The 18,590-nt window shown below is 37.8% G+C and overlaps 1 protein-coding gene across 6 annotated transcripts in view; it reads right to left on the bottom strand.

Annotated features, from left to right (window-relative positions):
- Positions 1–18,590, bottom strand: part of spag9b (sperm associated antigen 9b) — a 62,579-nt gene that overhangs the window by 15,500 nt on the left and 28,489 nt on the right. For 2 of the 6 annotated variants that reach the window (XM_028475664.1, XM_028475662.1), the window contains exons 1-9: positions 15,353–15,673; positions 13,822–13,969; positions 8,623–8,697; positions 5,899–6,229; positions 4,523–4,616; positions 2,176–2,300; positions 1,685–1,742; positions 465–617; positions 336–393 (exon numbers count right to left, since the gene is read on the bottom strand). In XM_028475664.1, coding sequence (XP_028331465.1) covers positions 336–393; positions 465–617; positions 1,685–1,742; positions 2,176–2,300; positions 4,523–4,616; positions 5,899–6,229; positions 8,623–8,697; positions 13,822–13,969; positions 15,353–15,516 — 1,206 coding nt within the window. In that variant the 5' untranslated portion in view covers positions 15,517–15,673. Of the gene's footprint in view, positions 1–335; positions 394–464; positions 618–1,684; positions 1,743–2,175; positions 2,301–4,522; positions 4,617–5,898; positions 6,230–8,622; positions 8,698–13,821; positions 13,970–15,352; positions 15,674–18,590 lie in introns of those variants that run through there. The other 4 variants (XM_028475660.1, XM_028475659.1, XM_028475663.1 and 1 more) reach the window with 2 other exon arrangements.

Here is an 18,590-nt window from a genome sequence, read left to right on the forward strand (position 1 = left end):
GCTGTAAAATACACTAAAACTAATATCTATCATCTAATTCATTTCCTATCTATTGGTTGCCTCGTTAAGCTTCCTAATCATTGAAAATATAGGTTTTAATATTTTTGGTTTAGACATCTGAGCCTTTTTTGTGTCGATTTCATTTTTGTTTTTTTTTTTTTAAATAAAAAATGTCGGAAAGCTTGGCAATTTTCTTGGCAATTACAAATACAAAGTCAATTATCTAAACTCAATTATCATTTCATTACGATTATGACAGGAACAGATTTTTTAAATTACAATTACAATTATAATTACGCCACAAAAGCTGAAGCTAAGCTAAATCAGTGACTTACATCGTCTGTACTGCCATTCTTGGTCGTCTGTTTGGATTCCTCCAGCTCTGCTCGAACTCTAACAAAAGAATGAAAATGATAAATACAAGGAAGACTTTTGATTTGCGTGTCGTTACGATGTGGACTCACTTCTTCAGCTCCTCTTCCAGCTCTTTGTTCTTCTCCTCCAGCTTGTTTTTGGTGTGAATGACAGCATCCAGCTCTCCTCGCAGCACCTCCTTCTCACATGACAACTCATCCAACTGACCTATCAGGTCATTCTTCACCACATTCAATGCATTTCTGAAAGAACACACGCGCACGCACGACAAAGCTCATGACAACCAGAGAGTGGCAGCAGAGGTTTCACAACAACTACAGAAAAAACAGAAATGAGCTTTATGTATATACCAGGGTTGGGGTCAATTATAATTGTAATTATGAAATTGATAATTAATTACAATTATGGTGTAATTATAATTGTAATTATGAAATTGATAATTAATTACAATTATGGTGTAATTATAATTGTAATTTTAAAAATCTGCTGCTGCTGTAATTGTAATTGAATCGTAATTGAGTTTAGATACTGTAATTTCCGGGCCATAAAGCATACTGTTTTATTCGCCGCATTACAAAAACAACTTCATGCTGTTCATCCTTTTACTTTGACTTTTACTTCATCCACGTTGCTGCTGCAGCACGCTCTCTCTCTCTTTCTTTCTCTTTCTCTGCGTCGTTGCTATGACGAGGCAGTGTGCCTCATGACAAAATGAGTGATCAGAATGATTCAGTGTGAGCAAGAACGATTTAATGTCAACAATTTCATTCAATTTCCTCTTTCTGAGGATAAAAAAAATAATTGTAATTTAATTATAATTGGAAAAAATGCTGGTCACTGTAATCGGAATTTAATTGTTATTGAACATGGGTAATCGAAAACATAATTCTAACTCGACTCCAACCCTCATGTATACATGGTCCCGACTAAAGACCTGAGAGTTGCAGCTTGTTGAATAAATATTATTAAACTGTATATTTAGCACCACACATAGCATTTTTAAATTTTTAGGTTTAGGGTTAGGTTTAGTCTCAGTCATGTGACCTAAACTGACCAATGCCCGACCTGTCACGTGACCTAAACTGGCCAAATAGTGGCGCTGCGTACAGATAGAATGTCGGTATATTTATTCAGCAACCGTACAGATAGCAACTGCCTAAAATAAAATAGGCTATATTTCCAAAACTTTTCCAAAACAGTTAAATTAATCCATGACTTTCCAAGACTGGAAAACCAGTTTTACAAATCCCATAACTTTTCCAGGACTTTCATGACCGTGGGGACCCTCTATTTTTAGAGAAATACTAACTTGGTTTCCAACAGCTGCGTGTTCTCCTGGATGAGATGCTCAACCTCCCGACCCATACCTGAACACACCAATAAACATTTGATTAAAATTTTTTATTTAAAACTCTTATTTGCTGATGTTAATATAAGCAGCTACAATTCTAATAAATTCACCAACTCTTACCTAGAAAGCTGTACTCTGAAAGTCATGCCAACGGAAATCGAAAGATTGTTTGAGAGCCATTTTAAGGAAATGATCTCATCCAAACACGAGACAATCCCATTTTAGTTTATGAAACTCACTAAAGAAAATCTATCAGAAATAATGTTCTAACAAAAGGTAAACAAAATGCTCAGAGATCTAATACACACCAGAGAACTCATCTGTAAGGACGTCCAAAAGCCAAGTCGCAGAGAGACATTTCAGAGAATACCAGAGGAAAGTGGAAATTATTGGTTAAATTTAACTCTAGCCATAACTAGAGGCTGTAGGACTAGAGGAGCCGCTCTTACCCAGCAGATCTGCTCCGTCATCCATGTCTCCAATCAGGTCATTTCCAGCAGATGATAACTCTTCAAAAAGAGAGTCTGTGTTTCGGTCAAAGGCCAAGTTCTCTATGCCGCCTTTAGTCGGCGTACTGTGTGGAAACAAGAAGGAGGGGGAAAGGATCGTGAGTACAACTACAGTCGGACTCTCCAACATCCCAATCATAACAGGTAAAACTAGTAGTGGTTGGTATTATTGGCTGATAATTCCCATAAGATGTAATATCTGCCAATATGGAAAAATCTATCTCTGCTGTTGTTTTAGATATGTTTAAAATTAATATGACACTTTTTTAATGGCTGAAGTTGAAACAGTTTTATTATTTTGTACAGTTTGATGTGGAATACATCCAGTGGGACATCACATTAAAATAGTGTTAATTCCATTGAGATCTATATCATGTGACCTAAAAATAGGTCGGGGGAGATTATAAGTGTGTATATGTATATATATATATATATAAACATACATATACAGACCCTTTCCAAAAAATTAGGATATCATAGAAAAGTTGTTTAATTTACATAAGAGTTAAACTTTCATAGATTATAGATTCAGGGCCCACAATTTCAACAATTTCAAGTATTTGTTTATTTTTACATAATTTGGGCTTCCAGCTCATAAAACCCACAAAAACAGGATTTTAAAAAATTAGAAAACTGTGAAGAAATCAACATTAACTTCTCAGTTTTTGCACAACAAAAGGAGAATAAGAACTGGACTGTTGGCCAGTGGTCCAAGGTCCTGTTTTCTGATGATAGTAAAGTGTGCCTTTCATTCTGGAATCAAGGTCCAAGGGTTTGCAGGAAGACGGGTGAGGAATAATAGTTTGTATAACGCATGAAACATAATTTTTTTTTTTTAAAGTTTTTTTCCAGCTGAAACAAAAGATGGCATGAAGTAGTGTTGTGGATTGATTCCTTTCAGTCAAAGTATTTCTATTCTGTGTATTTTGTTGTAAAAATGTAAGAGTGACTGCCCTCTATGGGTGAAATCTGGCTATTACAATCAAGTTTTGCAATTGGCCGGCCTCCACTCCTCATCATTCCTGTGTTATTCAGTCTATCCAGTTAACTGTTAGAATAGTTAAAGGGGAGGTATGATGAAAAAAAATCACTTTATAATGATTTTTCTACAGTAATATAAATCCTTTTAGCCTCATTCAACTCAACTTTATTTATATAGCGCAAATTACAACAAAGTCATCTCAGTGCGCTTAACAAATTATAAAATCCAAAGTAAGAAAAAGAACTCAACAAGATCCACATGAACAAGCATTTAGCGACAGTGGGAAGAAAAAGCTCCCTCTATTTTATAGGAAGAAATCTACAGCGGAACCAGGTTTAGAGGTGGCAGCATTCAGAGGGCCAAAATTGAAAAAGTTGTGTTTCCTCCTCCCTTGCTATTCCACATTTTGTAAAAAAGTCAGCTCAAAACAGGCAAGTTGGATTTTGCTCGGCAGGTGACGTCACCTACCGGAAAGTCCTCCTCCTGACAATCCTCTCCTCCTACCATGGACATAATACTTGCCTCCTAAAATGTGAGCTCCTCCCTCTCCAACTATCTTACAGATAAAACAAACGCTGCAGTTTAAAACAGAATATTTTTTATACTTTATTGCCATATATGTAAATGCAAACTACACTACTGGACGCCCAAACTGCACTACTTTTTTTGCTGCTGATCGTGTTGGGAGTCACTGCTTGGAGCCACGGACCACCAGCCTATGCAGCGAGACCCAGTGTAGTGTAAGGAGGAAATGATGGGGATGTTTACAGATTCGTGGCTCACAGCGCTAACAACGGACTCGTTGTGGAAATGGATGACTTCCAACTTTTATGCGGTGACGGATGACAAAGAGTGGTAAGGAGAGACTCTGGCTGTGTTTGTGTGTGGAAAGGAGGAGCTGCTGCTACTCCTAATGCTTTGGGTCTGCAGCAACGCACACGCACTTTTTTGACTCAAACTCACAATAGCTGCTTAAATATTCATGTGATTTACAGTAATGTGCAGTTTTTTGGCTGAAAACAATAGTATAAAGAGTGTGTGCAGAGCAAAAGATAATCGCTCGTGATTGCTGTTGTGTATGGAGTCAGAGTCTACAGACACGCCCATTCATGAATATGCATAAGTAGGCTGCGAATCAGTCCATTTTGAGAATTGCTCTGAAAGTGGCTTTTTAGAGGGCTAAAACTCCAGAAAACAGGTGAGTTTGGGGAAAAAACTCATATACTATGTTGTTGGTGTTCTTAGAACAAATGGAGATGGGTGAAAAAATGCATCATACTGGACCTTTAAGAGTGGTTCAATCACCTTGTTCCCCTGCAGCTTTCCAAGTCCATGTCTAGTTCCGGAGTGGACTCAATGATTTCCTGCACCTCAGACTTCTCCTGCTCCTCTTTCCCACCTTGTGAAAACACAGTTTGTGAGCAATGCTGCTTAGTTTAACATAAGAAACACACATTCATCAGCCAGTAGATCTAGTGTCAAATGGAAGGAAAACAAACATTTATTTGAGCACAGATAACAGAATAAAACATGCTGCACCAAATGTCCCACAACGATAAAACAATAACACTTTCCTTAAAAAAAAGCACTTTCAGAGATTTGAATGCAGCCCAAACTAAAGCCTGCTAATGACACATTTCATTGCCTAAGAAAGCTTAATACAATTGCCTATTATTGTTTATTGTTCACTACTGATACGTACATTTACACCGATGGTTAATTAAGAGATTCATTGTCAGAGGTGAAAGTAACTGATTACAAGTATCACGTTACAATAATTGAGTTGCTTTTATGGATACTTGTACTTTTTTGAGTATATTTCTAAATCAGTAATTTTACTTGTACTTAAATATGTTTTAATTGAAGCAGTTTGTTACATTTCCGCATCCAACTGTTACTGAGTACATTTTAATTTTTTGTTTAAAATGATCAAAGGACATTATGAAACTCCAAAAAATGTAATTACCAACCAGATTAAACGTAATGCACCACACCGAAACACCATTGAATGCCGGTTATTTTCTCAGTTTTAGAGTTCATAAATGTACCTTATATTGTACATTTTGACATAACATTTATTTTATACAGATGCCTTTGTGGAAAATTGAAGTTCCAATTGTGCACGAATTGGTCTCTTCCTTTTTTTTTAAGTTTATACATGAGATGTTTACTGTATGCAAGGGAACCGTGGCAACGATTTATTACCATCAAGAAGACAGTCATCAACATCCCCCGCCAGGATGGTTATCATTATAACTCACAACCTTTTCCTAAATGTCCTAAATCTAAGAACTTAGACGTATACATAAGAAAATAGTATCACATCAGAATATAAAATTACTAGGTGTGTCCCGATTCGATATTGATATCAGCCAGAAAACAAATATTGGATTTTATCAGACTGCATCTAAAATCTCCGATATAAGCACTCCGATAAGTTTTGGATGTTTTTGTCCCCGCCCTCAGTTGTCTCCACCATATATTGACAATAAAAAAATAACTCGACTTACTTGTTATTGTAGCTGAGTACAATTTCAATCAAGTAACAGTACTTCTACTTGAGTAGGATATATTCGTACTCTCTACACCCTGGTCATTTTGCAGGAGAACATGCACAAGTACACAAAAGTCAACCCAGGAGAGGAAAACATTTGGTAAAAATGTGCTCCGTCAGTTCTCACCTTCACGTAATTCCTGTACTGAGACGTTCTTACTGCTCTCTGGCGTCACACTGTTTAGCTCTGAGTTCTTGTTGGCACCGTGTGAGGTGTTCCGGTTATGCAGTGTCGCGTCCCCAGACTGTTTGGGGACATCAGGCACAACAGTCGAGGGCGAACAGGACGCTCCATCAGGAGGCGACACCGTGGCTGTGGACTGACAGTTACTGCTAGACTTGTGTGGAGCCACATTTGTTGTTAGTGAGGTAAAGCCATCTTGTGAGGATGCAGCAGTTTCATTTTTAGCTTGCTTGCTGATCTTGGAGCTTCCATTGTTTAGGCCTGCCAATTCATCCTTTAGGTAAAGAGAAAAAAAAAAATATTTTAAATCATGTATGAATCATTATATTGACTTTTTTCAGCATGAAAACATGCATGTCAATGTAACGTTAAACTAAACTCAAACAGATGTGGCCTAATGCAAGAACATTATTGCACAACATGCAGTTTCATACAACGGCAGATCAAAGCTGGCATACAAGTATGTCACTAAGAAAAAAGAAATGCATTGAAACTCAATCAAAAGTTCCTTTTTTTATTGTATATAGAGTAAATTACTTGATAACGCCTTACTAATGTTGTAATATAACCCTTACCAAAAATCCAAAGCTCCAAACAAGCAGCTCTGAGCTAGGAAATACCAGCACTTTGTACCTTTAGTGAGTTTACATTTACCAGTAAGCCCTTTTTGTCACAGTTAAAGTGATACTTGTTTTTTTTGTTTTTCCTTAAATAACTACAATGTTATCAACATTATGCATCAGTATATTTACACACGTGCATTCCAAATATCAGACCAAAGAGGAGTTTTACATTATTTTTTTAACAGAAATTAATTTACAACAATTTGCATAATCAAAAGGCATATTTGGTTAGATGCATGGAAATAAAAAAAATAAAAATAATATTAATAATAGGCTCATATGTATTATGAACAGAATTATTGTCTAAATGTGTGCCATCTGTCCCGGTCGGTCGGTGCTTTGTTTAAAGATACGTGTGTTTCTGTCTTTGTTTTAATTCAATCAGCTACTAGGCCGAGACTTTGTGCATCACCTGAGCAGAGATCTATGGTGAAATGGTTTTTCAATATGAGGTTTTAGTGCTTCATCAGGTCTCATCCAGTTCCTTGAACTTGAAAATGGCGGTGTAGTACCACTACCATCCATTTTAATACAGACGCACGCCTTCAGCTGAATAAGGAAGACAACTTAAAACAGGAAGTCTGCACTGCCATGGCAACCATCGACACTTTAAACACCATCAAACCAGTGTGAGTTACGAGATTGGAACACTTCTGGATAATCACTACGTCACAGTTTGTCATATATGTCGACCTCCACAAGCGTGAGTTTAAAGTGATTTTTATTGCATCTGCAGCTTCAAAATCTCCTGTCATTCCTCCAAGAAAATATATAATACATAAAAGAAAATATCAAAGAGAAAAGTCTTACATGGGCTGTCTTTGTACTTTGGAGTGAGGATCCTTTAATGTACATTGCAATGTATGCAAAACAATGCATGTGCATTTGATAGCTTAAAGGGGCAGTATTATGAAAAAATCCCTTTACAATGGTTTTGCTACAGTGAAATACATTCCTTTAGCCTCATTCAGAGGGCCAACATTGAAAAAGTTAGGTTTCCTCTCCCCCTGGTTATCCCACATTTTGTAAAAAGTCAGCTCCAAACGAGTTACTGTAATTGGATTTTTGCCCAAATATTACATCATGGGGGGGAAACTCCTCCTCCTGACAATCCTGGCTCCTCCTACCCTACATAAGAATGTGAGCTCCGACCCCTCAAATTATCTCACAGCTAAAACAAACATAGCGAAGGCAGGTTGATATTACACTTATTATGACAGTTAATATCTTTGCGTTCAGTATATAAATAAACCGAAGAGCGCTCAGAACCGTTTCACTTTAGTAGCCGTTATGCCTTGTACCGCCTTTATGGGATGATCTGATGTGTTTATGCGACGCAGCGGTCAGACAAAACAATGGACTATCATCTTAAATGGATTAGCCCTGTGGTCAGATGAGTCCGGTGAAGAAGGAAGACTTTTAATGATTTACTGGTGCTGCTGAGATAAACACACACGCAGATCCCCACGTCAAGAGCGCGCTCTCAAGCGAATGGGGACATTTTTTAATCCTGCAAAACGTTTCGTGCTTCCGGTGCCGCAGAAGACGCATTTGGTGTGAACGCAGCATGAGATCTAAAACTCCAGAAAACAGGCGTTTGGGAAAATAAACCTAAAATACTATGTTGTTGGGGTTCTTAGAACAATTGGAGATGGGTGAAAAATAGCATAATAATGGACATTTAAGTTGCAATCATGACTTCATCTATTTTATGATGATTTTAGAGGTGTAGTTTTATTTTTTTTTTGTTACCTAATTACAGAATAACAAGGGCTATGCATCACCCAAGTGGGTGCAAGGTGTTTCTACCTCAAAAGTTGTCTGGTGGAGAAAAAAAACACACTCGAGTGCATTTAAGTCCCGACTTCAATTCAGTTAGTACTGATGTTCATCTCATAATGTCAATAAAAATGATGCTGAGTGTTATTCAAAATAGGACGACAATCATGCATCGTCTTTTCACACACTAACAGCACATTTCTGATCAGAGCACAAACCATTAGTGTGGTAGATGTTAGGTTTTCACCAAGATAAAGGGGTGTACCTCATCCTGATCATCTACTGGCTTGGGATTAATCTCAGGGGATCTATCACCTTCCACTATGATTTGGAAAAACGTCTGCTCAAACAGAGGACATGTGTTCAGTAATGCTGTTGTCTACAGCAGAAAATATTGATTAAATGAAGCTTAAAAAATAATCAGCAAGTACTAGCCAGATTTAGATTTAAAGTTCAGTGGATACACTTGTAATGTTCATGCAAGCATGGAACAGCACAGAGCTGGGGTGTCCAAACTACAAAGGAGAAAAAGTTTTAAAAAATACAATTATAAACATAAAAACATGTATTGGTGCTGCCTTTCCTTGTTCTAACAGTAGGTAGAGCTGCCATGTCAGCAAACAAACCCAGGCAGGAGGTTTAAGTGGTTTTCAAACTTAAAACTTAAAACTTTTTGTTGATGAAAAATTTCCAGCCCCCTCAATCGCAACAAAACATCAACAAAATGGGTGAAAAATGTCACCTTTATTGAAAAAAAACGGTAAAAAATTGTGATCACTGTTCTTGAAAACTCAATAAAGTCACATTTTAGAACAATAATAATCAAGCTTTTTGAGTACAAATTAAAAAAAAAAAAAAAAATTTTATTTTTCATGCTCAATGTTCAGCAAGGTCGCTTCCCCGTCGTACATTTGACAGATATTGAAGAACTAGTGTCAGTCAGGATGAATAAAAAACAGAACAAAATGTGCTTTAATAATAACTTACGCTGTATTTAAATATTATAAACTATTATGACCTAAAGGTAAGATTGTAATATACAGTATCTTGCAGGGGACGCCATCAATAACAACATGTAATTTAATCCAAATGCATTATTTTAATACATATTATAGACAGAAAAACTAAATTAAACCATGTGACCAGTGGGTAATTGCACCTGCTCTCCTCTTAGCATGCTAAAGCGTGAGCTGTAGTCATGGTGTTTCAGAGGCTCATCTGCTTGATATATTCCTTGTTTTTTTTCCACTCTGAGGACCCTATTGTGATGTCTAGATTCTCTGGCAGCTGATTTGCTAACCCCAGCAGAAGAACAGCCATAAATAACATAGTGCTGATAGAAAACAATCCATCAGAATGATCATGATCATCATCCCCACACGGTCTGTCACCTTGGAAAACATTTCAAAAAGAGAACGTTGACAATGCCAACATAAAAATAAATATTCATAAAAAAAAAAAATAAATAAAAAAATCCCAAAATAACAGGAATCTAAGTACAGACCCTTTCCAAAAAATAGTATATAATGGAAAATATGTTTAATTTCTATAATTCCATTCAAAAAATTAAACTTTCATAGATTATAGATTCAGGGCCCACATAATCACCATTTACTTCTCAGTTTTTGCAGAAAAAAAAAGAGGAGAAGGAGGACTGGACTCTTGCCAGTGGTCCAAGGTCCTCTTTTCCGATGAGTAAGTAAAGCATGTCTTTCATACGGGAATCAAGGTCCAAGGATTTGGAGATAGACGAGTGAGGAACAGAACACAAGCTGCTTGAGGTCCAGTGTGAAATATCCAGTCAGTCATGATTTGGGGTGCAAAGTTCTGTTCGGTTTTATGAGCTGGAAGCCCAAATTATGTAAAAATAAACAAACAAATACTTGAAATTGTTTAAATTGTGGGACCTGAATCTATAATCTATGAAAGTTTAACTATGGAAATTACATGATACATGATATTCAAATGTTTTGGAAAGGGTCTGTGTGTGTATGTGTATGTGTATATATATATATATATATATATATATATATATATATATATCTCCAACCATACCTGTCAAGTTTTGGATTTGAAAATATGGGACATTTTCTGGCGTCTGCTACGATACGTCCCACCACCCCAACCAAGCTCCAGTATTCCCTATATTTTAAGAGGTATACAAGAAATCTAAAATGCGTACAGTGGGGCAAAAAAGTATTTAGTCAGCCACCAAGTACTCCCACTTATAAAGATGAGAAAGACCTGCAATCTTCTCAACTGAGAGACAAAATGAGAAAAAAAATCCCATTGTAGGATTTTTAATGAATTAATTGGTAAATCCCTCAGTAAAATAAGTATACGGTCACCTACAAACAAACAAGATTTCTGTCTCTCACAGACCTGCAAGTTCTTCTTTAAGAGGTTCCTCTATCCTCCACTCGTTACCTGTATTAATGGCACCTGTTTGAACTTGTCATCAGTATGAAAGACACCTGTCCACAACCTCAAACAGTCACACTCCAAACTCCACTATGGCCAAGACCAAAGAGCTGTCAAAGGACACCAGAAACAAAATTGTAGACCTGCACCAGGCTGGGAAGACCGAATCTACAATAGGTAAGCAGCTTGGTGTGAAGAAATCAATTGTGGGAGCAATTATTAGAAAATGGAAGACATACAAGACCATTGATAATCTCCCACAATCTGGGACCCCACGCAAGATCTCACCCTGTGGGGTCAAATGATCACAAAAGTCCCTGAACCACACGGGGGGACCTAGTGAATGACCTGCAGAGAGCTGGGACTGAAGCAACAAAGGCTACCATCAGTAACGCACTACGCCGCCAGGGACTCAAATCCTGCAGTGCCAGAGGTATCCCCCTGCTTAAGCCAGTACATGTCCAGGCCCGTCTGAAGTTTGCTAGAAAGCATTTGGATGATCCAGAAGAGGTTTGGGCAAATGTCATATGGTCAGATGAAACCAAAATAGAACTTTTTGGTAAAAACTCAACTCGTCGAGTTTGAAGGAGAAATAATGCCGAGTTGCATCCATAGATCAAAATACCTACTGTAAAGCATGGTGGTAGTAACATCATGCTTTGGGGCTGTTTCTCTGCGAAGGGACCAGGACAACTCATCTGTGTAAATGAAAGAATGAACGGGGCTAGGTATCGTGATATTTTGAGTGAAAACCTCCTTCCATCAGCAAGGGCATTGAAGATGAAACGTGGCTGGGTCTTTCAGCACGACAATGATTCCAAACACACCGCTCGGGCAATGAAGGAGTGACTTTGTAAGAAGCATTTCAAGGTCCTGGAGTGGCCGAGCCAGTCTCCAGATCTCAACTCTATAGAATATCTTTGGAGGGAGTCAGTGTTGCCCAGCGACAGCCCCAAAACATCACTGCTCTAGAAGAGATCTGCATGGAGGAATGAGCCAAAATACCAGCAACAGTGTGTGAAGACTTACAGAAAATGTTTGACCTCCGTCATTGCCAACAAAGGGTACATTACAAAGTATTGAGATGAACTTTTGTTATTGACCAAATGCTTATTTTCCACCACAATTTGCAAATAAATTCATTAAAAATCTTACAATGTGATTTTCTGGATTTTTTTTCGTATTTTGTCTCTCATAGTTGAGGCATATCTATGATGAAAATTACAGGCCTCTCTAATCTTTTTAAGTGGGATAACTTGCACAATTGGTGGCTGACTAAATACTTTTTTTGCCCCACTGTAGGTGATTAGAATGTGGTAGGCCTAACTAATGCTGTGACTTTTAAAACATGCATATGAAGCAAATGGGGACATTTTTTGATCCTGCGAAACCTGCTAATCTAGGCTGTATTATAAACATAAATGGGTATATGAAACACTTTTTTTTTAAAAAAAACACTTTGTATATTTACTGTACATTTCACGTTGCTTGTCTTTAAGTAAGACATTTACATTTTATTTTCATTACATTTCAATTTCTCATGCTCACTCGTGGGGTTCTCTGGCATTCACTAGAGCATGCACACAAACTATCACCATCATTCTATGTGTAACAACCACATATGCATACTGAGGTCATTAGTATTTGGAGCTGATCTTTGAGTAGCATGGTTTCCAACAGCAACCATCAAAGAAACTGTCTCCCTTTTCTTTGAGGATTCAACCTCAAATAAAAGACTAGCACCGACAGACTTCCTCTTCTGGCTTTAGTACTGACTAACTTCTGCTCAAAGCTACAAGTTGCTAAACATTCAGGACACACACACACACACATGTTCCATCTGACAATGCATGTGTGTGTTAGCTGACATTGGCTCGTTCCATTTTGTTTCCACTGCCTTTCAAGTGAACTAATGATGATGAAACACTAATCTGTAGGGAGCTTGGTGACGTTGTACTCATCATTTTAAATGATGTTGATTTTAATGGAGCATTAGTATAGGGCTGCACCATTATGGCCAATATGATAATCATGATTATTTTTGATCAATATTGTGATCACGATTATAATCAAAATTATTTCGCATGTCAAGGGAAAAAAAAAATCTGTGTTTTTATTACACTACTTTTAACAAACAATATGCAGGGTTACCCATGAGGAGTGGATCATCTCACCTTCTATATATCTTTGCTCAGAGCTGTATGTATTTATTGTGTTTATTTGTCGTAATTTTCCCCAAGCCAAATTTAAAAGATTGTAGCAACATAAAGCAAATAATTGTATGATTTCTCATCCGATTAGTCGATTAATCGTTTCAATAATCGATGACTAGTCTACTATTAAAATAGTCATTAGTTGCAGCCCTAGACTCTATACCATCCCACTAGTATTGAGATGGCAGCAAGCTAAAGTAACCAATAAATAATGTAAATACAGTACACTGACCAAAATTGAATATCTATGTTGAAAATAACTAATAGCTTTCACGTTTTTCATGTTGTAGGCTTGTCAATCACTAAAGCTTCTGAGTTTCCTGGTTTTACCCCTTGGCCATGTTTATTTATGTAATTTCTTTAAACTTTTAAACATGACCAGCAATGGCTTGTTTTAAGATTCACTAGATTTAACTTAAGTGAAAATCAATTGATAATATTTATTTTAACTGTATTTTTTAAAACCGTATTTCAAGATTGTGCCTTGTTGTGAGACTCTACATTTAAGTATAGTTAATAAATAGATTATAATAACACACAATAGTCAGAATTTCAAAATTCCTCTCAACTTTTACCTTTTTTTTTTTTTTTACAAAAACACGGTGGGCTGCCGGTGGGCTTCTTTACCACCAGGCTTAGCAAGTTTTCTGGGGTAAACCCTGATATGTGTACAGGTTATAGTGAAAAATGAAGCTTTAAATAAGAATTATACAAAAAGCCCATATTTTAAATGTAAATATTGCAGACGATCAGATTTATTTCATCGTGGCAACCAAAATCGTGATCACAATTAAAATGTGATTATTTGTGTGGCCCGACATTAGTAATACCTTAAGGCTGGTGTTGGACCGTGGATGGCTGAGGTTAGTGAATCCCCAAGGTTCTGCTGGGAGGTCACTGTGTTCCCTCTGGACATTATGGGTTGTGCCGTCACTCCCAGGCAGTTGGAATAGGCCGACTGAGATGGGACGCTCTTTCCTGGAGGTAGAAGATGTGAAAAGTAAAATGTTTAAAATAAGTTACTCTGCCTTTAAACATTTACAATGACACATGCCAAATTGATGTTTTGGTTTTCACGTCAAACATTAAGCCATAACAGATACTTTCTAGGTTTACTAAGACTCTCTAAAATATAGATAAACAAGTCAAACTCATTTTAGTTCCTGAGCCAAATACAGACCACGTTGATCCAAACTAGGCCAAACATTATAGTTGGATAAAACATGTACTTTCAACATCATTGGGCTCTAGTTTGCACTTCTACGAATAAATGATATGTAAAGCTGTAAGGCACTGACGATATCCAAGCAACAACTGACAGAGGTCAGTTTCTGGACGAGCTTCACTTTAAGTTTCCTTAATTTTGTGACTAATTTATATTTAATTTAGGGACATTTTTGAAAAAATTGAGAGTTCCTTCAACAATTTGAGATTAAAAGTTTGTACCATCACGTGATATAAGCACCAACTGTGAGTGCTAAAAATTTTGTGGCGTTTCATTGAATTTGTGTTTTTGGAGGGGCTGAGATATGAATAAGTTGGTCATTTACACAATGGTTTTCTGATTGTTACTTTCTCCTGGGGCCCCAATTGCATGCTCCAAAGGGCCAAATTCGGCCCCCGGGCCTTGAGTTTGACACATGTGGGCTAACACAACAAGATTAATCTTTTTTTAGTGATAATATTAGGCTAAATCATCAGGAGTATTAGCAAGAGCATTCTGATCAAAATGGCCATCACAAGTGAGTGATTTTGAAATAAAAACAACATGTATTGCGATACTTTATAACTGCCTAAAGGCAATACATAGCTTTTAATTTGAGTTTTTTTTTTTTTTTTTTGCACTTTTAAATAGTATTTGAAAGATTTCACTGAAAAACAACTTATGGCCTAACGACACCTGAAGTTTCCCAATAAAGCACAATAAAAACACTGTATGTCCACTTTAATGACAGGAAAAACAGAGAGGCGCACGCACGCACGTTGCACAAAAGAAATACAGGATTTTCTGTAACATGATAAAGAATTCAATCAAAATAATTGTGGTTATCTTTTTGGCCATAATCGTGCAGCCCTAACACACAAACATGCAGGTATTATGAACACTTTAAAGTCAAAGTAGAACTAATGCAGAGCCTATGCAAACAGCAGCACTGAGTCCTTTAAGATTACCAGTAAGAATAAAAGTCTAATGCTGACTGTACTCACAACAAATATTTACTTGATGAAAATAATGACCGAAAGCAACAAACTGAGGTGAAATAGAAGATCTAAATGGACGGAGCACAATTATGAGTTCCTTTCTCAACAGATATTAAGTGTGCATTTACACAACAAAATGCACACGAATACAAGTTGTACCTGCTGGGTAACGATGCTAAGGACGGGAGTGTGGGTAAGACCCCAGATGAAACAGAATAGTGGACCAGGAGCAGCACTGACAGAGAAACCAGCACGGCTGAGTTGATGACCACTGCTCCCCCGACGAAGCCAAAAACAAAGAGCAACAAACACCCGGGGCTCATGGCCCAGTGGCTGCAGAGGTCAGTGATGGTGTGTGAGACGAGCGCAGAGCAGATCTAACATCCTGTGGCTGGTTTACAGCTCCTCTGGCAGGTTCCTTTTCTTCCTCCTTTGGCAAAAACGTGACTCAGCTTCAACGTTGCAGTCCTGATTGCTGTGACGCTTTCTCCCTCAGACTGCCATAGCACCCACCACCCCTCCTCCCTCTTCCCCTCCCTCTCTCTAGCTTTTGTACAGCTTGTTTTTATGCTTCCTCTCAGGCTGCAGCACATTGAAAACAGAATGAGGAGAGTGATGAAGCTGTTTGTGTGTGAACATTTTCTAAGTCTGGGGGAGCCGAGTGTGGGCATCATGGCGACGGGTCTAAAGGACCACACAGTGTGGGTCACTCTGTAAGTCAGCACTGACCATCTTCACCACTATTTACTGCTTGGTTTTAAATGAGGAAGACAAGAAACTTTCATAACTCTTTACTTGAAGTTTTATACCTTATTATAACAGTTGCGGGTCCGAAGATGTGGAACGCACTGCCACTTCCACTTCACATTAGAAAGGCTTCATCTCTGCTTGTTTTTAAGTCTCTTGCAAAAAAAAAAAAAGCACCTTTTTACTTTGACGTACGGTTTTTAAATTGCAATGATTTAATGTTCACTGTTATTGTATATTTTAGTGTATGTACTATATATATCTGCTGTCACCTTGTACAGCACTCTGTCCCCGTCTGCCTGAGTTTTTAATTAAAAATACTTTATAAAGTATTAATTTCGCAAACAACACTTAAGGCCCATGTTACAAACGAGATGACCTTATCGCGCTAACTTCCAGGATTTAATCCGTATGTGCTGGACGACAAAGCTCGCTAACGTGTTAAGGAGCTAAATCATCATGGTAACTTAGGCAGAACAACTAACCTGGTCGTGAGCCGGTTTTGCTCTGGCTCGGATCTGAGCGAGTGACCAATCAGTTCTCTTAGAAAACAACCTGTCGTATAAAAGGAGGATCATCGTGACCACGTCACTGTGTGGATCTGAACTGACAGCTGACAGGAGAGAAAATATTTGGACATTGATGCAATCCTTTCATTAACCGATGACATAATTTAGGAAAGATATAGATTTATATCTGATGGACTGATCTACAGTCAGCTGAAGAAGCCTGTGTTTTTGTATGCGTGGACGGGTGAAGTCAATAATGAATTCATTCATTCATTCATACGCTATAGTGAGGCTGACAGCAACAGCAGGAACACACTACAGACTGTGAAACAATGTGCTCTCATCCCTGGTCGGGACCATGTTATGAAGTGGATCAGATCTGAGTGAGTATAAAAGCTCCACCTCCTAGTGCGCTGCATGAACACTGTTGCTCTTTGCTGTCATCATGGATTTTTAAATTAATTATATTTGTTTAAGATCATAAGCTGTTCCTCTATTGTAAAGACGGTCGCTCTGCCAGTTTTATCCATTGATTGGTCGGACGTTGCAATCTCCACGCGCACATACCGAGGCTGAAAACACTTGGCTTAAACTAGCGCGTTGTGATCGACCGTCGTAAAACAGCTTCTCTCTGACAGGGAATGTTTGGTTAGTTGAAGCCAGCTAACGGAGATTAATCCAAGATATAATTATCTAGATTCATAGCATAGGAACTTCATAGAACTTCAAGTGTTACCAAAACTTTCAACACATTGTCCTAATTTTCTCTCAGTGCTCTGTCATTATGGAAAAAGTGTAGGTGAGTATTGGAAAAATATGGATGGGATATTATTGACTGGTCGACATAGGTGTTGGTTTTTCTACCAATATTGAATAACTGATAAGATGTGTCTCTGCCTCAATCTTTGTTAATAAATGTCCTTTTTTAGCGCCAACTAGTGGTAGAAAAGTATGGGCTAAAGTTTATTTATTAACCTAGTATGAAAACGGGTGCAAATGTGAGTTCACATTTGGTCGTATGACAGGACCAACGTGTGTTAATGAAACACAAACTTATACCCTCCACTGAGGTCAAACAGGAAAAGAAGCTTTTCCAAGATGAAAATCGGAATCCTCACATCTGAGGTTGAGCAAAACAAATAAGTGCTCTTTGAACTTGTGAAAACGGGAATTAAATAAGGGCATTTAAACACTTTGTGGAAGAGAATCAGTTACTTAGCAGGTGACGTCTGCCCCCTTGTGTGCGATGCGAGCAACTTCACAACCGAGATCCAGGAGACACACACATATGACCTTTATATCTGCATTAAAATGACTAAATGTCCTTGTCTGTGTTTATAATGAATTCAGCCAATTGCATCTATAATTCATCACATTGTTGATTAAATACTGCAGCACATTTGTGAAAGTTTAAGAAACTATTTACATATAAAAGCACGAATGAGGTCCTATTTCCTTCATAAAGCACATCATTCTCTTAGAGCATACGAGCACGCCCCGCGTGCGCACTGGGTGAACCTATTTTATTTTGTTTAATTCGTTTTAATAATATGTTCTGAATGTGTGTCTGCTCATGCTTAAATGACAGCTGAGGCTTGTTTAATACTTTGTTTTCAGACTCAGTCAGATTTTGCTGTGCTGTACCACAAATTCACACACTCAGATTTGCGTACACGGGGTCAGACCTGACATGAGATCTGATCGTAGCGTACGATAACATCAAAATTGATTAATACCAAAGCTTGCGTGAATTTGGTCGAACGCACATCATACGCACCGATCTGATTGTATGAATGATTGATAAATGAGGGCCATTGTGTGCACATGTTAATCTGGAATCCAAAGCTAATGAAGACAATGGCAAATAATGTATCCCTCCTGACCTCCATGCTCCCTGCAGCCTGACGTGCAGTGTCATAATTTGCTCCACAAATCAGAAAAGCTCATCATCACATCAAAGATGATTTCTAACCCTGGCCTATTTTTAACATCAGCAGCATCTGGAGTTCATCCAGCTTAATGCAGATCCTCACAACAGTGTCTAATATGGTTGTGTAATCTAAAACCTTCTGTCATGTTTGCTTGTAGGCAAGTCTGTTCGTGAATGTACATGTCTGTGTGTCTGTTGGCAGGTTGTGTGT

Source organism: Gouania willdenowi, chromosome 19 (genome assembly GCF_900634775.1).
Source record: "Gouania willdenowi chromosome 19, fGouWil2.1, whole genome shotgun sequence".
Lineage (NCBI taxonomy): Eukaryota > Metazoa > Chordata > Actinopteri > Blenniiformes > Gobiesocidae > Gouania > Gouania willdenowi.